Source organism: Oncorhynchus gorbuscha, linkage group LG03 (genome assembly GCF_021184085.1).
Source record: "Oncorhynchus gorbuscha isolate QuinsamMale2020 ecotype Even-year linkage group LG03, OgorEven_v1.0, whole genome shotgun sequence".
NCBI classification, from domain to species: Eukaryota; Metazoa; Chordata; class Actinopteri; order Salmoniformes; family Salmonidae; genus Oncorhynchus; species Oncorhynchus gorbuscha.
This window is the reverse complement of record NC_060175.1, coordinates 36,020,238-36,044,014: the sequence shown is the minus strand read 5'-3', so window position 1 is coordinate 36,044,014 and position 23,777 is coordinate 36,020,238. Positions and strand designations below refer to the sequence as shown.

General features: G+C 45.1%; 1 protein-coding gene across 1 annotated transcript; it reads right to left on the bottom strand.

Moving 5' to 3' along the window:
• Window positions 1-2,232: 2,232 nt before the first annotated feature.
• On the bottom strand, window positions 2,233-23,762 carry LOC124031292 (ATP-dependent 6-phosphofructokinase, muscle type-like). The gene is made up of 23 exons (XM_046342364.1): window positions 23,725-23,762; window positions 23,523-23,627; window positions 19,599-19,672; window positions 17,117-17,194; window positions 16,039-16,228; window positions 14,947-15,112; window positions 14,816-14,860; window positions 14,417-14,525; window positions 14,170-14,265; window positions 13,618-13,710; window positions 9,724-9,849; window positions 9,502-9,566; window positions 9,348-9,411; window positions 9,045-9,191; window positions 6,796-6,866; window positions 6,511-6,598; window positions 6,135-6,287; window positions 5,392-5,556; window positions 5,202-5,263; window positions 4,956-5,067; window positions 3,562-3,661; window positions 3,222-3,327; window positions 2,233-2,846 (listed from the first exon to the last, which is right to left on the bottom strand). The coding sequence occupies exons 2-23, from the start codon at window positions 23,611-23,613 to the stop codon at window positions 2,693-2,695; spliced, it is 2,355 nt and encodes a 784-aa protein (XP_046198320.1). The 5' UTR covers window positions 23,614-23,627; window positions 23,725-23,762; the 3' UTR covers window positions 2,233-2,692.
• Between the last annotated feature and the right edge of the window lie 15 nt (window positions 23,763-23,777).

Sequence of the window (23,777 nt, the reverse complement as noted above, 5' to 3'; positions counted from 1 at the left end):
AAAGTCTATTCTCCCTCAGGAAACTAAAAAGATTTGGCATGGGTTCTGAGATCCTCAAAAGGTTCTATAGCTGCAACATTGAGAGCATCCTGACCGGTTGCATCACTGCCTGATACGGAAAATGCTCGGCCTCTGACTGCAAGGCACTACAGAGGGTAGTGTTTACGGCCCAGTATATCAATGCCATCCAGGACCTCTACACCAGGCGATGTCAGAGGAAGGCCCTAAAAATTGTCAAAGACCCCAGCCACCCCAGTCATAGACTGTTCTCTCTACTACCGCATGGCAAGCGGTACCGAGTGACAAGTCTAGGACAAAAAGGCTTCTCAACAGTTTTTACCCCCAAGCCATAAGACTCCTGAACAGGTAATCAAATGGCTACCCGGACTATTTGCATTGTGTTCCTCCACCAACCCTTCTTTTTACACTGCTGCTACCCTCTGTTTATCATATATGCATTGTCACTTTAACCATATCTACATGTACATACTACCTCAATCAGCCTGACTAACTAGTGTCTGTATGTAGCCTCACTACTTTTATAGCCGCACTACTGTATATAGCCTGTCTTTTTACTGTTGTTTTATTTCTTTACCTACCTATTATTCACCTAATACCCTTTTTGCACTATTGGTTAGAGCCTGTAAGTAAGCATTTCACTGTAAGGTCTCAGCGCACGTGACAAATAAACTTTGATTTGATTTGAAGTGTCGTGTTGCATGAGGCAAATGGTGGTCACACCAGACACTGACTGGTTTTCTGATCCACACCCCTACTTATTTTTATTTATTATATTTTTGTTGTTGTTGTATATTCTCCCCAATGTCGATCTTGTATCATCGCTGAAAATCCTCAACGGGCTTGGGAGGTGAAGGTCGAATCATCCATCCTCTGAAACATGACCCACCAAACCGAATTTCTTCACATCCGCCTGTTTAACCCGGAAGCCAGCTGCACCAATGTGTCAGAGGAAACATTGTTTAACTGACAACCGAGGTCAGCCTACAGGCGCCCGGCCCGCCACAAGGAGTCGCTAGTGCGCAATGAGCCAAGTAAAACCCCACAGCCAAACCATCCCCTAATCCAGACAACCCTGGGCCAATTGTGATACAGCCTGGGATCAAACCCAGGTCTGTAGTGACACCTCTAGCACTGAGATGCAGTGCCTTAGAATGCTGTGCCACTTGGGAGGCCCCCTTGCATTTTTTGTAGGTATCTTTGACCAAACAATTGCATATCTGTATTCCCAGTCATGTGAAATCCATAGATTAGGGTCTAATTTACTTATTTAAATTGACTGATTTCCTTATATAACTCAGTAAAATCTTTGAAATTGTTGCATGTTGCATTTATATTTTTGTTCAGTGTTCTTACTCATCCACAACTATACCCAATGTTTTTTAAAAAGCTGCTCATCCACCTACTTTACATACATTACACTCATACATTTCAAGGCCTGCTTTGAACTTGGCTTTTGGGCATTACAGACCCATATATATGGGCCTCATCCAATATATGCTCTCTTTCTCTCTCTCTCTCTCTCTCTCTCTCTCTCTCTCTCTCTCTCTTTCTCTCTCTCTCTCTCTCTCTCATACATACACACACAGCAGATGTTCTGGGAAGGAAGTTGACCTGTCTGGCTTTGAAAAGGAGCAGACATTGACTAGCACAAACCACAGACTACAGATTACTTAGTGTAACCTTTCTGACTGGCTGGGAGACTACCTGTAGTTAGATAGAGGTCATCATATTGTGTACACACACGTTTGGTATACTTTATAACATTTGTAACTGAAGGAGAAAGAGTAAAGAGGGAAATGGTAATGGTTAAGCTTCATGACTCATAGAAACCAGGAGACCTTGCACTAGCAGGTGCCACGATCTTCATCTCTTCTGTCAGTCATCATCATCATCATTGTTACCAATCAGCCTAAGAACATTTAGCCTTTTCAGCATTTTTGAACTCATACCTTACATTTTTTATTTGTTCAATTACTAAATTCATAAGAATTTTATTATTTGGGTTGGCTGTACTTAGTCAGCCTATTAGGCATAATTTAATAAAAGACTATGTAAGTTATTGTGATAAAAAGCCACACAAAATTTGTCACATTTTCTATGCAATACATTGTTACTATTTTATCACTAAATATACAATATTCATTAAACATAGTAAATTTGACATGATCTTTTATCATGTCATGTGTGTAGCAAAAAAAAACGAATAAAACCTCCAGAAATGAAGCAGAGTTTAATTAATTAGTTCAGTTTCAATGCAAGAAAGAAGTCTTCATTTTGTAAACTGTTCTGCCATACAAATAGGGGAGAAAGCAATGAGCCAGACACAGGAAACAGCACACTGAGAGTGTTTTTGTGGCTTTGAGATAAAAGTGTTAGACTGACTCCACTGAGAGATCTGCACAGTATTGTTGCAGGGTTTCTGCAGAATGGTGTAGAATGACTTCTGTGATGTAGAACAGTTCAAAGCTCCACACAACAAACTGTATGTACAGTCTCTTCCTCATAACCACTAGGACTACACTGAGATGATACACACATCTGTTGACTGAATGGTTGACTGTTACCATCCCTTTCTCTTCATAGGAGTGGGTGGGCCAAGATGCAATACCAAGGGTCGGTATGTATGTGTTTATGTGAGGTTGTGTTTATATGTGTGTGTTTATTTGTGTGTTTACATTTTGCCCCCCTTGACTAGGCCTGTCTTCTTGATGACGTGCTCCATGGCAGCCACCTCAGAGGTGTCCATTTCCACAGTGTCATATTTGGCCAGGATTTTCAGGATGGGCCTTAGCCTCAGCCACCACTCTGTCTTTGGGATACGGTGCCTATGGAGGGAGGAGGGAAGGGTGGAGTGAGGGAGAAGAGGGGGAGGAGAGAGAAGACAGGGTGGTGGAAGAGGGGAGTGAGGAGGAGGACAAAGGGATCAGAGGAAGAAAACAGGAAATAGAGGGAAAAAAACAAGGGAAATGCTAGAAGGAACCTGGACTGGCTTTCTGTGAGCAATCTGATCAAAGAAACATTTGATGGTTCTAAATGGATTGGCATAGACTTCCAGACAACAGCACTTTCAACTTAACTATCATTGGTCGTCAGTAAAACCCAATTGAACTCAATGTGGAACGCATAAAGAATAGTCATAAACAGACGGGAGAAGGAGGAGAGAAAGGAAGTGTGGAAACAGAGGGATGACTAGGACTTACTCAAAGTCAGTGTCGTCCTTGAGGGAAGCCAGGGGCTGGAAGACCAGGGATCTCTTCTTCATGCCCAGCACACAGGCTGAGTCTGGCATGTTGGCAAAGATACGTCCTGGGGACACAAAGAGGGCCAGCATCAGTATAGGAGGGCAGTAGCCTGGCTGATCCGAGACCTGTTTGTATGGGATTTATCCAGCTCCTCTCTCATGGCAGGACAATAGTAGTCAGAGGAGCAAGTTATGAAGACATTGTGCTTCTTGATGGAAAAAGTATTGAGGTGATCGAAGAAATTAAGTCAATTCCATATGCTTGAAGACATTTGGTCCAGCGTGTCAATGATCCTCACCATGTCTGTAGCACTCCTTCAGCTTGTTAGTCAGCCACAGGACAGACTTGGATCCCATCTTGGTACCAAAATTCCTGTCAAAGGGGCTGGGGGTTCCACCCTGGAGGTGAGACACAGAGAAAGAGAGAGAGACATTGAGAGCGAGAGCAAGAGAGCAAGAGAGAGAGGGGGAGAGAGAAAGATAGATAGATTGTGAGAGAGATAGAGAGAGGTATTCCCATATGAGCATATATATAAATTGATTCCAGGGAAAAATATTATATATATATATATATATATATATATATATATATATATATATATATATATATATATATATATATATATATATATACACTGAGTGTACAAAACATAAGAACACCTGCTCTTTCCATGACATAGACTGACCAGGTGAATCCAGGTGAAAGCTATGATCCCTTATTGATGTAATTTCAATCAGTGTAGATGAAGGGGAGGAGAAAGGTTAAAGAAGATTTTTTAAGCCTTGACACAGTTGAATGCACCAAAGAGCACCAAAGAGTGAATGGGCAAGACAAGAGATTTAAGTGCCTTTGAACAGGGTATGGTAGTAGGGGCCAGGCAAACCAGTTTGAGTGTGTCAAGAACTACAACGTTGCCTGGGATTTCACACTCAACAGTGTATGTGTGTATCAAGAATGGTCCACCAAACAAAGGACATCCAGCCAACTTGATATAACTGTGGAAAGCACTGGAATCAACATGGGCCAGCATCCCTGTGGAAGGCTTTCAACACCTTGTGTAGTCTATCCCAGAGGAAAGGAAGCTGTTCTGAGGGCAAAAGGCAACTCAATATTAGGAACTCAGTGTACAAAACATTTTAGGGATGAGAAAAACACTTTCGGTATTAACTAAAACAACTAAAACCAGATATAAAGTATGTGGAAAAGATAATGGACCTATATATATATATTTGGTGATTGTTAGTTCTTTAAGAACTAACAATCACCAAATAAAAAATTGACAGTCAGGGAAAATATAATAAAAATATTTAAAAAATAAATTTAACAGTATATATTTTGATCTCTAAAATGCAACCAAGGGCCAACAGTACCCCCTGCCACACTCCCTGCCACGCCCCCCTGCCTCACCCCCTGCCACGCCCTCTGCCTCACTCCCTGCTGCGCCCCCTGCCACACCCCCTGCCACACTCCCTGCCATGCCCCCTGCCACACCCCCTGCCTCGCCCCCTGCCACACTCCCTGCCACGCCCCCTGCCTCGCCCCCTGCCAGACTCCCTGCCACGCCCCCTGCCACACCCACCACCTAAGGCCCTTTATGATTTAAAAAAAACCTGGAATCCTTATATTACTTCAGAAATATTATCTACAGGTTTAGAGTTGAGTCCATGAAACAGCTAGAAGAATCCATCAGACCTGCTGCATGTGTCCTAAGACATTCATCCTGCAGTCGAACGTGCCCTTTCCCTCCTCTGAGTACAGGTTGTAGAGGAACTGTGTGGTGTAGTTCTCATTGGCATTAGAGTTCCTGTGGGCAGGAGGAGGGCGGTATTATTATAAGACAATCCATAATTTGTTAGTTGTAGTAACAAGAGAAACAAGAGAATGATAATGTCTGAGAGATATCAGGCAAGGATGTGTTTTTGAGGAGAGCACACCCACCTGAGAATGAGGCCTCTCTTCACTGAGGTCTTCATCTTTTCTATCAGATGCTCCACGTTCAGCTACAATAAAACAATACAACAGTAAAACCATGATTCAACAGCCCAAGGTCCCCATTTTTGGGGATATGTCTGAAATATACCACATAATCTATCCATCCATCTGTGTTATTCTGAATATGGCCTCTGACCTCTAGGTCACGGATATGGAAAGGCTCTTCATAGATGTAGGCATCATCAGCCCCAGATGACAAGCCAGCCATGGTTGCTAAGTAACCGCAGTATCCCCCCATGGTTTCAATGATGAACACTCTCCTCTTAGTGCCAGCAGCAGACTGCTTTATCCTGTCGCAAGTCTGACAGAGGAAAGAAGAGAAAGAGAGAGGGGCAAGTATGAGGAGGGATGTGTGTCTGGGTATTGTCATATGTGTATTTAAACCTTTGTGTGTATGGGGTACAGTGTGTTTGTGTGAGTTTGTCTGCATGTGAGTATCTGGGGTACAGTGTGTGTGTGTGTGTGTGTGTGTGTGTGTGTGTGTGTGTGTGTGTGTGTGTGTGTGTGTGTGTGTGTGTGTGTGTGTGTGTGTGTGTGTGTGTGTGTGTGTGTGTGTGTGTGTGTGTGTGTGTGTGTGTGTGTTTGCCTGCGTGTGTGTATCTGGGGTACATCATGTGTGTGTGTGTCAAATCAAATGTTATTTGTCAGATGCGCTGAATTAAATGGGTGTAGACTTTACCGTGAAATGCTTTTTGGGAGTCCTTCCCAACGGTGCAGAGTAAATAAAATACATTGTAACACAAGAGGAATAAAATACACAGAATGAATCTATATACCGGGAGTATAAGTACCAGATCAATGTGCAGAGGTATGAAGTATTTGAGTTAGATATGCACATAAAGGCAGGGTAAAGTGACGAAGCATCAGGATATGTCTGACCATGGTGATGGTGTTAAGGGCGGTGTCAGCTCCGATGCTGAAGTCCGATCCAGGAACATTGTTAGAGACGGTGGCGGGAATGACCACCATGGGGATACACAGCTCCTCGTACATCTCCCTGGCTGTCACCAGCTCCAGACCACCCAGATACGCCTGACAAGGAGACAACGGCATCAACATCTGGATTAGGCATCAACAGACATGACAATATTCATGATACTAATAGTTTGTCAACTATAGTGCTTATGCTTAATGAATATGTTCAATCAAGAATATTTGTACACTTATACTTTAAGGACCGATTCTATAAAGTGTCATGACGGTGGGCCAGTGAACCAACATAACACTCTCTCTAATCCAACCCCTTGATCCTCACCTCAAAGCCTCCGATGATGATCAGAGAATGGATGTTGAACTTGGTAATGTTCAGGCTGATTTGCTCAATGTTTTTACCTGGCAGGTGTCTTCACACCAGAGAGGAGAAACAGAGAGTTAAATGTGACCATCTGGTTAATCTGTCAACAGAAGATTCTATTCCTATAATTAGGGCCTTGTGTTCATCCTAAACATGTGACTTTTAGCTTTTCCTGGACAGGACACATGGTCAGGAAGACCTCGAGGCACTACATAGTGGTGTGTGTGCTCTGTGGAGATGTCTCACCTCTTGGTACCGAGATTGGACCCTCCCTTCCCAGTCCATCCACCCACTTGAGCCCAGATGATAGGCTCAATCTGGAGAAGGGGAAAGAGAGATGAGTATGATATGTTTGTGCGTGTGCACATGCGTGTGTGTCATTTGTGTTGAGCTGTCCAACAACTTGGCAATGAACTGATGTTCCTGAGGATGTCACTTGTTCACTTCCCTTTACTGAATTTAAAGGAAATGATTACGTAGTATAAGAAAATGGTGGAAACCACCACTAGCCCAGGCCTCCACCAATCCAATGCTTTAAGGCCCCGATTCTGACCCGAGTTAAGAGTGGAATGTAATTCCCTTTTTATGCACTTTTCTCTCTATGCCTTTTCTGAGCTTGAACTTAAGCATGAGAATAGTGTGCTATTCACCTGCTATTCATTTTGGTTGGGATCAAATATATGAAGATGTGGTGGAGGTGTGCGTACAGACACACCATATTCTGACCTTTACTTAATTCCCTAATAATTCCACCCCCTTTATGTGCCAGAAAACCATTAATAAGGTCTAGTGAACCTACCGGTTCCAAGTGGAAAAAGCATCTACTTCATCTTTTACAATATAAATAACATAATTCTCCATGCTCTGTCATTTACAACTTGATAAGAGCTATTGAAAATAGATGGGTAAATGAGTAATCTGTTTGGATAAGGGAATTGTAAATATAAATGACACTTGTTATAGATATATTTGACCTTCTAATGGCTGGAGACAAATGTGAAACCAGTCATATGGCAGCAAACTAAAGCATATCAACATATCAACTTTCCCCCAGTAAAGTTGAAATGATGTGCCATTACGCAGAATTTTAATTGTACGGCCTTTTAAGTTGGAGGAATGGGCACTCTGGATTGTCTTAATTATAGGCTCCTCTGACTTTCTCTGCTTCCTATTCCTATCATGTTGAATATTAGCCAGTATCAGAATCGACTGTCAGTAGGCCTAATAACAACACATATTACACTGCTAATTTACTGTTAGTTCTCTTCAGTCGGTATAGACTACATTATCATTACATGTAATTCCATTGTTTGGTTTACCTTCATTTGCTTCCACTGTAAACGCCGTCACTGCCGTGTGGTTGTTGCTAAGGATCATTAGTAACAGTTGATAATATAAACATGACATGTAGGCTAATTAACTCGTTCGGAGCACAGACCAAGCAGTAACAGTTTGAACCTGACACATGGCGCAAAACTTGACGGTGCCATCACACAGTTCCTTAGTTAGCGCAGGCAACAAACGAGAGTATAGCCTAATTGTCACGCCCTGACCGTAGTGATCTTTTTATGTCTCTATATTGGTTTGGTCATGGTGTGATTTGGGTGGGCATTCTATGTTCTATTTTCTATGTTTTTGTATTTCTTTGTTTTGGCCGGGTATGGTTCTCAATCAGGGACTGCTGTCATTCGTTGTCTCTGATTGGGAATCATACTTAGGTAGCCTTTTTCCCTTTGTTATTTGTGGGAAGTTATCTTTGTTAGTGGCACTATAGCCTTGTAAGCTTCACGGTTGTTTCTTCATTTGTTGTTTTGTTGGCGACATTTTAAATAAAAAGGAAAATGTACGCTCACCACGCTGCACTTTGGTCCACTTCTTTCGAAGGCCGTGACACTAATATTGTACACTATTCTTTTGTGCGTAAAAGCTCTGCAAAACTGTTTTTTTATGATTCATAAATACTTTCCTAACCCTAAGTAATCTACGAACATTTTTCCCTACCAATTGATGCTGAAACGGAGAGGAATCTGCATATATTTAGATGGCTTTCTCTCATTGAGCCCTAATATTCTGAACCCGTTCTCTCCATATATTCTAGTGAGTCTGTTGACAAAATTATAACTAAAAGGCACACCGTATTGAAAGGGATGGCTTAAGATAAATGTACTGAAAATGTTATTGAATGAAAACTGAAAAATAACATTTGTTTGCCAGCAAGTGGAAGGGATTTCAGCACTTGAATGAAATGTATTCAGCGTGTGCAAGGGAACCACGCCTGCAAAGCCCATTACACTCGTTCACTGAGAAGTGCATAGGAAAGGTGTGTGTAAGAAAGACATAATTTCCTAAATTGGAATCAGGCCCTACGATTTGTGGGAAGTAGTGAAGGAGTGCACCCTTCAAGAGATAGGAGATATTATTGGGATGCACCCAGTGACTCCTAACAGCTTGAACAAGTTGTCCACTACAGGAAATCCTCAGGGGGAATGACCCACCTGTCCGTTAGCCAGGCCGTCAAAGCCGTCTAGTACAGCTAGCATCTGATGTCCCTGGATGATACCGACCCTGACAGCTGCACGCACTGCTGCATTCATCCCAGCACAGGGGGCGCCCACATTTATAATGGCAATGTTGATGTTGCTCTGAGAGTGGGAGAACAGGAGAGAGAGGATGTATTTTGGGCGCAACATGATTAGAAGAACTACACTGTGGGAAAAAAGTCCTATAACGCCTTCAAATGTGCAACCAGTTGCCCAAACACGTGACCAAGACAGCAAGAAAAAGGAAATGCTGTTCACCTTCATTTCTGGGGGGGTCACGTGAGCCAGCATTTTGTATGTGTCCCAGTTATTCTGAAAGCTCCTACAAACAGACAGTGAAAAGAAAATGACCAACGGTTTTTTATCTCGAAGCGCAAATAAAGGAATAAAAGAAGCCAAGTAAAAGGCTCACTTTCCCCTGAGCTTTACAGCATCTTCAAATCTCCCCTCCGTCATAGCTACGGTCACATCTTTAGTCTGAGAGAAAGAGAGAGAGGGAGGAAGGGGGTAATGGAGCGAGGAGAGAATGAAAATGTTAGATAGGAAATAGAACTCTCTGTAGATAATAAAGGTGAATTATCAACAATAAGAGAGGAAATATAACAGTTAGATGTGGCGTAGGTGTATAGCTCACCACTTGGACACACTCCATGAGAGGCAGCCTGACGGCCATGTTCCCAGAGAGACTGACGACACAGGCTGGGGTTTCTGGGGTGGCCTCCAACAGAGCCATCACAGCCTCCACACCCATCCTGCTACCCTGGGGGACAGAAAGAGAGAGAGAGAGAATTAATTCATTAATTCGTGAATAAAGGATTGATTATCATTACAGGGACATTGCAGGCACTATATAATGACCCTGAAGGTCAAGAAAGATTACATTTACATTTACATTTAAGTCATTTAGCAGACGCTCTTATCCAGAGCGACTTACAAATTGGTGCATTCACCTTATGACATCCAGTGGAACAGTCACTTTACAATAGTGCATCTAAATCTTAAAGGGGGGTGAGAGGGATTACTTAACCTATCCTAGGTATTCCTTAAAGAGGTGGGGTTTCAGGTGTCTCCGGAAGGTGGTGATTGACTCCGCTGTCCTGGCGTCGTGAGGGAGTTTGTTCCACCATTGGGGGGTCAGAGCAGCGAACAGTTTTGACTGGGCTGAGCGGGAGCTGTACTTCCTCAGTGGTAGGGAGGCGAGCAGGCCAGAGGTGGATGAACGCAGTGCCCTTGTTTGGGTGTAGGGCCTGATCAGAGCCTGGAGGTACTGAGGTGCCGTTCCCCTCACAGCTCCGTAGGCAAGCACCATGGTCTTGTAGCGGATGCGAGCTTCAACTGGAAGCCAGTGGAGAGAACGGAGGAGCGGGGTGACGTGAGAGAACTTGGGAAGGTTGAACACCAGACGGGCTGCGGCGTTCTGGATGAGTTGAAGGGGTTTAATGGCACAGGCAGGGAGCCCAGCCAACAGCGAGTTGCAGTAATCCAGACGGGAGATGACAAGTGCCTGGATTAGGACCTGCACCGCTTACTGTGTGAGGCAGGGTCGTACTCTGCGGATGTTGTAGAGCATGAACCTACAGGAACGGGCCACCGCCTTGATGTTGGTTGAGAACGACAGGGTGTTGTCCAGGATCACGCCAAGGTTCTTAGCGCTCTGGGAGGAGGACACAATGGAGTTGTCAACCGTGATGTCGAGATCATGGAACGGGCAGTCCTTCCCCGGGAGGAAGAGCAGCTCCGTCTTGCCGAGGTTCAGCTTGAGGTGGTGATCCATCATCCACACTGATATGTCTGCCAGACATGCAGAGATGCGATTCGCCACCTGGTCATCAGAAGGGGGAAAGGAGAAGATTAATTGTGTGTCGTCTGCATAGCAATGATAGAAGAGACCATGTGAGGTTATGACAGAGCCAAGTGACTTGGTGTATAGCGAGAATAGGAGAGGGCCTAGAACAGAGCCCTGGGGGACACCAGTGGTGAGAGCGCGTGGTGAGGAGACAGATTCTCGCCACGCCACCTGGTAGGAGCGACCTGTCAGGTAGGACGCAATCCAAGCGTGGGCCGCGCCGGAGATGCCCAACTCGGAGAGGGTGGAGAGGAGGATCTGATGGTTCACAGTATCGAAGGCAGCCGATAGATCTAGAAGGATGAGAGCAGAGGAGAGAGAGTTAGCTTTAGCAGTGCGGAGCGCCTCCGTGATACAGAGGAGAGCAGTCTCAGTTGAATGACTAGTCTTGAAACCTGACTGATTTGGATCAAGAAGGTCATTCAGAGAGAGATAGCGGGAGAGCTGGCCAAGGACGGCACGTTCAAGAGTTTTGGAGAGAAAAGAAAGAAGGGATACTGGTCTGTAATTGTTGACATCGGAGGGATCGAGTGTAGGTTTTTTCAGAAGGGGTGCAACTCTCGCTCTCTTGAAGACGGAAAGGACGTAGCCAGCGGTCAGGGATGAGTTGATGAGCGAGGTGAGGTAAGGGAGAAGGTCTCCGGAAATAGTCTGGAGAAGAGAGGAGGGGATAGGGTCAAGCGGGCAGGTTGTTGGGCGGCCGGCCGTCACAAGACGCAAGATTTCATCTGGAGAGAGAGGGGAGAAAGAGGTCAGAGCACAGGGTAGGGCAGTGTGAGCAGAACCAGCGGTGTCGTTTGACTTAGCAAACGAGGATCGGATGTCGTCGACCTTCTTTTCAAAATGGTTGACGAAGTCATCTGCAGAGAGGGAGGAGGGGGGGGAGGAGGATTCAGGAGGGAGGAGAAGGTGGCAAAGAGCTTCCTAGGGTTAGAGGCAGATGCTTGGAATTTAGAGTGGTAGAAAGTGGCTTTAGCTGCAGAGACAGAGGAGGAAAATGTAGAGAGGAGGGAGTGAAAGGATGCCAGGTCCGCAGGGAGGCGAGTTTTCCTCCATTTCCGCTCGGCTGCCCGGAGCCCTGTTCTGTGAGCTCGCAATGAGTCATCGAGCCACGGAGCGGGAGGGGAGGACCGAGCCGGCCTGGAGGATAGGGGACATAGAGAGTCAAAGGATGCAGAGAGGGAGGAGAGGAGGGTTGAGGAGGCAGAATCAGGAGATAGGTTGGAGAAGGTTTGAGCAGAGGGAAGAGATGATAGGATGGAAGAGGAGAGAGTAGCGGGGGAGAGAGAGCGAAGGTTGGGACGGCGCGATACCATCCGAGTAGGGGCAGTGTGGGAGGTGTTGGATGAGAGCGAGATTGAAAAGGATACAAGGTAGTGGTCGGAGACTTGGAGGGGAGTTGCAATGAGGTTAGTGGAAGAACAGCATCTAGTAAAGATGAGGTCGAGCGTATTGCCTGCCTTGTGAGTAGGGGGGAAGGTGAGAGGGTGAGGTCAAAAGAGGAGAGGAGTGGAAAGAAGGAGGCAGAGAGGAATGAGTCAAAGGTAAACGTGGGGAGGTTAAAGTCGCCCAGAACTGTGAGAGGTGAGCCGTCCTCAGGAAAGGAGCTTATCAAGGCATCAAGCTCATTGATGAACTCTCCGAGGGAACCTGGAGGGCGATAAATGATAAGGATGTTAAGCTTGAAAGGGCTGGTAACTGTGACAGCATGAAATTCAAAGGAGGCGATAGACAGATGGGTAAGGGGAGAAAGAGAGAATGACCACTTGGGAGAGATGAGGATCCCGGTGCCACCACCCCGCTGACCAGAAGCTCTCGGGGTGTGCGAGAACACGTGGGCGGACGAAGAGAGAGCAGTAGGAGTAGCAGTGTTGTCTGTGGTGATCCATGTTTCCGTCAGTGCCAAGAAGTCGAGGGACTGGAGGGAGGCATAGGCTGAGATGAACTCTGCCTTGTTGACCGCAGATCGGCAGTTCCAGAGGCTACCGGAGACCTGGAACTCCACGTGGGTCGTGCGCGCTGGGACCACCAGATTAGGGTGGCCTCGGCCACGCGGTGTGGAGCGTTTGTATGGTCTGTGCAGAGAGGACAGAACAGGGATAGACAGACACATAGTTGACAGGCTACAGAAGAGGCTACGCTAATGCAAAGGAGATTGGAATGACAAGTGGACTACACGTCTCGAATGTTCAGAAAGTTAAGCTTACGTAGCAAGAATCTTATTGACTAAAATGATTAAAATGATACAGTACTGCTGAAGTAGGCTAGCTGGCAGTGGGTGCGTTGTTGACACTACACTAATCAAGTCGTTCCGTTGAGTGTAGTAGTTTCTGCAGTGCTGCTATTCGGGGGCTAGCTGGCTAGCTAGTAGTGTTGTTTAGGTTACGTTGCGTTAAAAGAACGACAATAGCTGGCTAGCTAACCTAGAAAATCGCTCTAGACTACACAATTATCTTTGATACAAAGACGGCTATGTAGCTAGCTATGTAGCTAGCTACGATCAAACAAATCAAACCGTTGTACTGTAATGAAATGAAATGAAAATGTGATACTACCTGTGAATGCGACCGGGTTGTGAGACTATTCGGTAGACGTTGGCTAGATTAGATTACAGAGTGAAAATAATACAGGCAGAGACAGACTGATTGACAGACAAAAAGTGGTGACAGACAGATGGATTACCAGGATTCTGTCAAAAGCAGAGGGGGTGCCACCTCTCTGTACGTGTCCCAGGATTGTGGAACGGGTGTCGAAGCCAAGTTTCTTGGATACCAGCTGTATAGAGTGACACAGAGAGATTACAGCATCAGTCCTCTGTCAGATCACATTACGCTAGCCCGTTATAACCTTAACCATTAGGGGATCTGTGCCTGCATCCCATTCTCTATATTGGGAATAAAATGCCATTTGGGCCACGTTTCAAGTTTTATTAGTCATACTGTATATACGGAATGAACATGGTATCCAACGAAATGCTTACTTGCAGGTTCCTTCTGGACAATGCAACAACAATAATAAATCATAAAAGAATACAAACAAAGTAAGTGGCTCGGTAGAATAGAATTAATGTTTTTGCATAAGTATAGCAAGCAAAGTAATAATTAAAAAATTGGGTCATAAAAAAGAAGAGTAGAGCAGGAACTAGCAATACACGAGCCCTCTTCATCACCGCCATCTCAGCCTGTTTCAGAGGTTAGGGCCAGTTTCTACTGACTGGGGGATGTCATATCTCACATTTTTGACTTGGTCACAGGTGATGGGTTTCTGGTTACGGTCCTGGGCTCCTTCTGCCAGAATGATGATGTTCAGACGAGAACCACGCCCCCTTTGCTGAGAGAGAGACGGAGAGAGACCGTTGTTTTGTGTGTTAGTATATGGGGAAGAGAGAGGGTCAAAGAGATGCTCAATCAGAAGACGTGGAGAAAGGATTGAGGGATAGACGAATAGAGGGATAGAGGGAGAAGGACAGGAGGTGTGGTACCGCAATCAATCTTTTGCACAAATGTTCCTCCCAGTTTTCCTCTGGGGGCATTTCTGGGATGAACACCCAGTCAGCACCACAGGCCAGAGCAGTCACCAGGGCCAGGTAGCTGTGGAGCCAGAGATTAATGTTAATACACACACAGGCACGCACACACACAGGCACGCACAGGCACGTACATAGGCACACACACACACACACACACACACACACACACACACACACACACACACACACACACACACACACACACACACACACACACACACACACACACACACACACACACACACACACACACACACACACACACACACACACACACACACACACACACACACACACACACACACACACACACACACACACACACACACACACACACAGTCAGGCACGCACCCGCAGTGTCTGCCCATCACCTCCAGGATAAAGGTCCTCTGGTGACTGTCAACAGAAAAAAGTGAAAGAGATTTACTCATGTTCACAAATGCCTTAATATTGGTGTGTGTGTGTGTGTGTTATGTGTGTACCTCTGTGCAGTAGTCGTGATGGCGTCAACCACCTCTATGATGCGGTGCAGGGCGGAGTCGGTGCCGATGGTCATGTCAGTGCCACAGAAGTCGTTGTCGATAGAGCCCACCATGCCCACGATGTTGAGATGAGAAGAACGATTAGCCTCCTCCGCTGAGATCTTCCCTGGTGGTAGACACACAAACTAGAAGACAACTCTCACATTTAATACACTACAGCCTGTGTGGCTCAGTTGGTAGAACATAGCCTTTGCAACACCCAGGTCGTGGGCTTGATGCCAGCTGGGGCCACCCATTTGAAAATAAATGCAAGCACTACTGTAAGTCACTTTGGAAAAATTACTTGGGTCCACAAGGAGGCATTAAAGTACACTATAAGGAGCCACATATGGATCAGTTTAGGCTTTTAGATCATAAGGAATGATAACCTAATCCCCTCCTTTTAGGATTATCCACCGGATGTGTACCAAACTCACTAAAAGTGGCAGTAATAAAGCCTCTCTTGAAAAAGCCAAACCTTGACCCAGAAAATATAAAGAACTAGGACTCAGGACTACCTGGCATGATAACTCCTTGCTGTCCCCAATCCACCTGGCCGTGCTGCTGCTCCAGTTTCAACTGTTCTGCCTGCGGCTATGGAATTTACTCCTGAGGTGCTGACCTGTTGCACCCTCGACAACTACTGTTATTATTATTACTTGACCATGCTGGTCATTTATGATAATTTGAACATCTTGGACATGTTCTGTCATAATCTCCACCCGGCACAGCCAGAAGACGACTGGCCACCCCTCATAGCCTGGTTCCTCTCTAGGTTCCTTCCTAGGTTTTGGCCTTTCCAGGGAGATTTTCCTAGCCACCGTGCATCTACACCTGCATTGCTTGCTGTTTGGGGTTTTGGGCTGGATTTCTGCACAGCACTGAGATATCAGCTGATCTAAGAGGGCTATATAAATCAATTTGATTTGAAATTTGATAATCTAAAACGTGACTGGTTGTAGTAGTGGGTTACATTAAATTTTATAGTAGTTGGGTGCTTTTGAGTGAAGGTTGCTGGGTTATGTAGTATTTTTGGTGACCCAGGTATCTCACCCCCTTTTGTCAGGTCAGCCAGCAGCTCGCTCCACTCTGTACGGAACTGGTTAGCACCAGTCAAGCTGCCATCGCCGCCGATCACACACAGATTGGTGATGCCCAGTTTGACCAAGTTGCAGGCGGCCTTCAGACGTCCCCACTTCTCTTTGAAGTCCATACAGCGGGCACTGCCAATCACAGTTCCACCCTGAGAAGAGACAGTAGACGGGGCGGGATCAGTGAATGACACAAACAGAACCCACATAGTCTGCCAACAGAACACATTCAGTTGGGCTAAAAAAGAGGGAGAGATGGAGGAGGAAGTAGAGAAGGAAAGGATGTGGGTTATAGAGGGGGATGAGAGAGATTGTGGTTATGAATATAGTGTGTGTATGTGTGAGAGAGAGGGAGATACTTTTTGTCTTACTTTAATGAGCCATCCTCTACACTACAAACACCACAAAAAGAGAGGGAGAGCGAGAGAGAGTGAGAGAGAGAGAGAGAGAAGAGAGAGAGAGAGAGAGAATGGAGAGAGAGAAAGGAAAGGAGGAAGATGAAACCCCAACCTCTCCTTCTGAAGCCCATTAAATCCAGTGAACTCTTGACATTTGATTAGTTCCTACAGGCCAGAGGGTCACTGGTCTAGGACCAGCTTGAGTTACAGAGGACAGATTCCACGTCCTTCACTGAAAGGTTACATTTGGTTAGGAACTAAGGAGAGCTCAAGACAGTGTGAGGGTGGAGGTAATTGGAGAGTGAGTGTGTGTGTGTGTGTGTGTGTGTGTGTGTGTGTGTGTGTGTGTGTGTGTGTGTGTGTGTGTGTGTGTGTGTGTGTGTGTGTGTGTGTGTGTGTGTGTGTGTGTGTGTGTGTGTGTGTGTGTGTGTGTGTGTGTGTGTGTGTGTGTGTGTGTGTGTGTGTGTGTGCGTCATGCATGTGCTTGCATGTTTTTGGGAGTGTCTGTGTGTCTATATACACGTGTGTCTATGAATGCATGTGGTGAATGTGTGTGAGTGTGTGCAAGCATGCTTTTTGTCTATACATGTGATTTTGTGTGGGTGAGTGTGTGTGTATACTGTATACAATATGTGTGCTCACCAGATGCAGCATCATAGACACACTCTCCCAGGTGGCAAGTTTGATGTTGTCACCTCCATCCACCAGACCCTGGTAACCCTGGAGACGAAGACACAAACCTGTCACTCGCAGTCGTGGGAGTATCTAAGGTGAAACCCAGGGTAACTGAGGTGGCTTATCTGACAGACCTTTACGTTAAGGTAACGGGCATGGAAAATTGAAAGTAACATCGCCCTTTCTCAAATCCAGTTCTTGGGGTCCTTAGCACTGCTGGTTTACATCCTATTCCCTCTCATCAGGGATTGATTGAAACTTGAGACACCAGGTAGATGGAATCTCTGGGCAATAACATTACTCAGTCAATTAAGTACCATGGAGTAGTAAATCCTGCAGTGCTGTGGAGTTTGAGGCGCAGGTTGAAGTACCCCCATTGTAATCTGTATTATTTAAAGGCCCAGTGCAGTCAAAATGGGATTTTCCAGTGTTTTATATACAGTACCAGTCAAAGGTTTGGACACATCTATTCATTCAAGGATCTTTCTTTATTTTTACAAATTTTCTACAATTTTCTACATCAAAAATATGAAATAGCACACAACGAATCATGTAGTAGCCAAAAAAGTGTTAAACAAATCAAAATATATTTTATATTATAGATTCTTCAAAGTAGCCACCTTTTGCCTTGATGATTGCATACTCTTGGCATTCTCTCAATCAGCTTCATGAGGTAGTCACCTGGAATGCTTTTCCAACAGTCTTGAAGGAGTTCCCACATATGCTAAGCACTTGTTGGCTGCTTTCCCTTCACTCTGTGGTCCAACTCATCAGAAAACATCTCAATTGGGTTGAGGTCGGGTGATTGTGGAGGTCAGGTCATCTGATGCAGCACTCCATCACTCTCCTTCTTGGTCAAACAGCCCTTACAGAGTCTGGAGGTGTGTTGGGTCATCGTCCCACTAAGCGCAAACCAGATGGGATCGTCCCACTAAGCGCAAACCAGATTGATCGCTGTAGAATGCTGTGGTAGCCATGCTGGTTAAGTGTGCCTTGAATTCTAAATAAATCATTGACAGTGTCACCAGCAAAGCACCCCTACACCATCACACGTCCTCCTTTATGCTTCACGGTGGGAACCACACATGCGGAGATCATCTGGTCACCTACTCTGCGTCTCACAAAGACATGGTGGTTGGATGCAAAAATCTCAAATCTGGACTCATGAGACCAAAGGGCAGATTTCCACCTGTCTAATGTCCATTGCTCATGTTTCTTGTCCCAAGCAGGTCTGTTCTTCTTCTTGGTGTCCTTTAGTAGGGGTTTCTTTGCAGCAATTTGACCATGGAGGCCTGATTCACGCAGTCTCCTCTGAACAGTTGATGTTGAGATGTGTTTGTTAATTTAACTCTGTGAAGCATTTATTTGGGCTGCAATCTGAGGTGTAGTTAATGGATGATTTCTGAGGCTGTTAACTCTAATGAACTTATCCTCTGCAGCAGAGAAAACTCTGGGTCTTCCTTTCCTGTGGCGGTCCTCATAACAGCCAGTTTCATCATAGCGCTTGATGGTTTTTGCGACTGCACTTGAAGAAACTTGACATTTTCCAGATTGACTGACCATCATGTATTTAAGTAATGATGGTCTGACATTTCTCTTTGCTTATTTGAGCTGTTATTGCTATAATATGGACTTGGGGCTATCTTCTGTATACCACCCCTACCTTGTCACAACACAACTGATCAGCTCAAATGCATTATGAAGGAAAGAATATCCACCAATTAACTTTTAACAAGGCACACCTGTTAATTGAAATGCATTCCAGGTGACATTCCAGGTGACTCATGAAGCTGGTTGAGAGAATGCCAAGAGTGTGCAAAGCTGTCATCAAGGCAAAGGGTGGCAACTTTGAAGAATCTCAAATATAAAATATATTTTCATTTAACACTTTTTTGGTAACTACATGATTCCATATGTGGTATTTCACAGTGTTGCTGTCTTCACTATTATTATACAATGTAGGAAATAGTACAAATAAAGAAAAACCTTTGAATGAGTATGTGTGTCCAAACTTTTGACTGGTACTCTATATTTCATTTTCCACACTACGAGGTTGCAATAATAATGTGAAATTGTGAAAATTATGATAATGTACTTTTATTGTATGAGCTTTTTGTGAAGACTGCCTGAAATTTCAGGCTGTTGCGGTGGAATCACCAGGTGGTTAATTAGTTAATAGACCAATAAGAAAGAGAGGTCCAAAACTTTCTGCCAATAACAGCTAGTTTTCAGTTTTCCCCTCCCCACTCAGACCACTCCCAGACAGTCCCAGCAAAATTCTTGCTTGAGAAATTGCTCTTTGCTAAAAAGTTATTTTTGTTTATTTTCACAATTTTAATTGAAAACAGTCACAGTGAGGTTGCATTGGACCTTTAACAATAGACAATAATAGAGTATGGGTAACATGAAATAGTAGATGAGATGGGGTGGATACAAGTCAGGTACTAACCTCATGAACGAAGTAGACCTTGGCCCCAGTGTAGATGCCCATTCTGACTGTGGCCCTCACAGCAGCATTCATACCTGTAGCACAGAATGGTTGTTTAAACATCACTGACACAGTCCCACCTGCACAGGTGGTTTTGAACTATGACGCACAACACATTGTGATTAAGCTTTCATGCTGTGTGCTACAAATTTGACATATGCATAAATATACTGAACAAAAATATAAACGTAACATGCAACAATTTCAAAGATTTTACTGAGTTACAGAAAATTGGTCAATTGAAATAAATTCTAATCTATGGACTTCACATGACTGGGAATACAGATATGCATATGTTGGTCAAAGTTACGTTACAATAAAGGTAGGGGCATGAATCAGAAAACCAGTCAGTTTCTGGTGTGACCACCATTTGCCTCATGCAGCGTGACACGTCTGCTTTGCATATAATTGATCAGGCTGTTGATTGTGGCCTGTGGAATGTTGTCCCTTTCCTCTTCAATGACTGTGCGATGTTGCTGGATATTGGCGGGAACTGGAATACACTGTTGTATACGTCACTCCAGAGCATCCCAACCATGTTCAATGGGTGACATGTCTGGTGAGTATGCGGGCCATAGAAGAATTGGGACATTTTCAGCTTCCAGGAATTGTGTACAGATCATTGGGCCTCAGGATCTTGTCATGGTACAGTATCTCTGTGCATTCAAATTGCCATTGATAAAATGCAATTGTATTCATTGTCCCTGGCTAATGCCTGTCCATACCATACTGTAACCCCAACATGGGGCACTCAGTTCACAACGTTGACATTAGAAAATCATCGCCCACACAACGCCATACACGTGGTCTGTGGTTGTGTGGCCAGTTCGACGTACTACCAAATTCTCTAAAACAGCTTATGGTAGAGAAATGAACATTGAGTTATTTGGCAACAGCTCTGATGGACATTCCTGCAGTCAGCATGCCACTTGCATGCTCCCTCAAGAGATCTGTGGCATTGTGTTGTGTGACTAAACTGCACATTTTAGAGTGGCCTGTCATTGTCCCCAGCACAAGTTGCACCTGTGTAATGATCATGATGTTAATCAGCTTCTAGATGTGCCACACCTGTCAGATGGATGGATTATCTTTGCAAAGGAGAAATGCTCACCAACAGGGATGTGTACAAATTTGTGCACAACATTATGGGATTTTTTTATTTCAGCTCACTTTACATGTTCTGTTTCTATTTTTGTTCAGTGTATATAGGAAACACCAGGGGCCAGCCACATTAGTACCAGAGTGACTGGTTTATATGGAAGCTAAATGGGCTAAATAACAGTTCAGGACCCCAGACAAGGTTAAACCCTCATAACAGCTGGTATCTCTTTATTCTATCACTTCATTCTTAACAGACTTGTCAAATTTTTGTGATTTTACTGAACATCAAATAAGCATGTACATGTACCCGATCATGATGATAATCATGTACTAGGGTCAAGAGGGTAGGGTTCAGGCTTAAAATGCATGCCCGTGTAGGGCTTGACTGTGAGTTCACATGGTCAGGAATAACTTGGGCCCCTGATCGTCATATATGGCTGAGAGGAACCATAGCATAGTGGAACACTGAAGAGTTCTCCTATCACATTCACACAATTGGAATGACAATGCACTTTTAAGCTCTCCTGGGCATGTAGTTGGAATGTAACTGCCTATGTCTCTGTGTCACTGAACTGGCAGGACAGACAAGGCAGACAGGGAGAGTAAGGCAGACAGGAGAGACAGGACAGACAGGCCAGACAAGGCAGACAGGACAGACAAGGCAGACAGGGAGAGTAAGGCAGACAGGAGAGACAGGGCAGACAAGGCAGACAGGACAGACAGGATAGACAGGGCAGACAGGACAGACAGGAGAGACAGGGCAGACAAGGCAGACAGGACAGACAGGAGAGACAGGGCAGACAAGGCAGATAGGGAGAGTAAGGCAGACAGGGAGAGTAAGGCAGACAGGACAGACATGAGCGACAGGGCAGACAGGACATACAGGACAGACAGGACAGACAGGAGAGACAGGGAAGACAAGGCAGATAGGGAGAGTAAGGCAGACAGGGAGAGTAAGGCAGACAGGACAGACAGGAGAGACAGGGCAGACAGGACAGACAGGAGAGACAGGGCAGACAAGGCAGACAGGGAGAGTAAGGCAGACAGGGAGAGTAAGGCAGACAGGACAGACAGGAGAGACGGGGCAGACAGGACAGACAGGGAGAGTAAGGCAGACAGGACAGACAGGAGAGACAAGGCAGACAGGGAGAGTAAGGCAGACAGGACAGACAGGAGAGACAGGAGAGACAGGGCAGACAAGGCAGACAGGGAGAGTAAGGCAGACAGGAGAGACAGGGCAGACAAGGCAGACAGGACAGACAGGGAGAGTAAGGCAGACAGGACAGGGGAGAGAGGTGCATTTCACCAGCTCATTGTCTCAATACACCAGCTCATTGTCTCAATACACCAGATTGTCTCAATACACCAGCTCATTGTCTCAAAACACCAGCTCCAGTCTAAAGGGCAACACATGTGTATAGTGTGTCTGTTGAGGTGGCAAGAGTGTCTCCCCTTTCAACATGCATGGAGTAAAAAAATAGGTGGAAAAGGAGGGAGATGATAGAGGAGGGATAGGGTGGCACACTTCACTATTCCTCCTCCTCCACCTCTCTATGTCATATGACAGAAAGGTCACCCCTCTAAAATTACCCCCCTCCAACAGACACTGAGAGATTGAGAGGGAAATAGAGGAAAGATAAAGATACGGGTGAATATTTAAAGAACAGAGCAGCCAGGGTGTTTAGAAATAGAATAAACAACAGAAAGAGAGAGAGAACCTTGGATTAACGTCTAGCCGACACGAGCCACCCAGCTCCATAATGATGTAAAGTTCAGACAGACAGACAGCTCCCTGACATATGGTCATATGTGGTCAGCGGCAGACATCCCAAAGTTCCAAGGGGAGGTATTTATCATCCAGCTAAAGGTCAGGGGGAAGGCTTCTGGGATGTCCTAATAATCTTTCCTTTCTCCCGAAGTGTGTACTTGTTCTCTTCCATTGATTGATTTAAAACAAAATGACTGGTTTATGGAAACTCCCTCTAGCCATGCCTACACCAATCCAATGATTTTTAATTTGTGGGGAGTAGTGAACAAGTGTGAATGCGCCGGTGACCCTGGAAACCTTGGATGGAAGATTTCACGTTGCCCTTTCCATGTGATAAGATATCTTGGTGACAACCAAGAGGAGGGCTCTTTACGTGCCATGTCATACATGTAATACATCTCATATGTTCAACAGAGTGACAACATATCATTTTAATATCAGAACTCCTCATTCTACAATCATTACAGTTTATTTAGTAGTGGGTGTGGCAAACTGTGGGACTGTAAGTGTGACTGAACCACCCTGTCAGTTGGACTTCAAATCCACAAGAATAAGAGGCATGCTTTCTATTAGTTGATACAGTACATATGTGCTGTGACACACTTCACTTTGAACAAAAATCAATGCATTTCTGTAGTACAGTCAGTCTATGCATCCCCCTGAAGTACAGCCATGACTTTGAACAGCACAAATTATATTTACAAATCACTTCTTAATTTAACTCCCTATATTCTATTGTTTTCCTACTCCAAATTCCATGAGAGCCTCTGAGAGCTCTGAGCGTGAATTATGGGAATTGTTGACTTGAAGTAAAACGTCTCACAGTTTTCTGCTGCTACATGCGAATGGGAACTGTTCCCAAATACTGATATTACTCTGGCCCGACTCAGCCACCTGCAGATTACCAACAAGCCTCTGGGCTGTCTGTCCTCCCTCATATTTCCCATGCCCTTGGAGCTGTAGCTTCCCCCTACCAGTCCCCTGGAACCCCCCCTGCCCTCGACCGTCCCACTCACCCTGGGCATCGCCTCCGGAGGTCAGCACGGCGATGGAGCGGCCGATGCCCATCTTTCTGGGGTCTTTATGGGGTGCTTCATGATGTGCCATGGTCCTGGATCTGCCTGTGAATGGAGAAGGCAGAGAAAGACAAGATGGCAGAGAAGGATTAGCCTAGCCTATAGTGTGTGTTTTAATGCAGTAGTGTCTCTCTCCTCTCACCTCTTTCTCTCCTCTCACTCTCTCTGCCTGTCTGACTAGGAAAGTGACTGAAT

What these genes read in the sequence shown, in the direction of transcription:
- LOC124031292 (XM_046342364.1), bottom strand. Translation starts at nt 23,613, where the DNA reads ATGGCACATCATGAAGCACCCCATAAAGACCCCAGAAAGATGGGCATC. An exon ending in CTCCGGAGGCGATGCCCAGG is followed by an intron (nt 19,673 to 23,522) that starts GTGAGTGGGACG and finishes TCTGTGCTACAG; the next exon opens with GTATGAATGCTGCTGTGAGG. An exon ending in TCATCATCGGAGGCTTTGAG is followed by an intron (nt 6,288 to 6,510) that starts GTGAGGATCAAG and finishes TCTCCTTGTCAG; the next exon opens with GCGTATCTGGGTGGTCTGGA.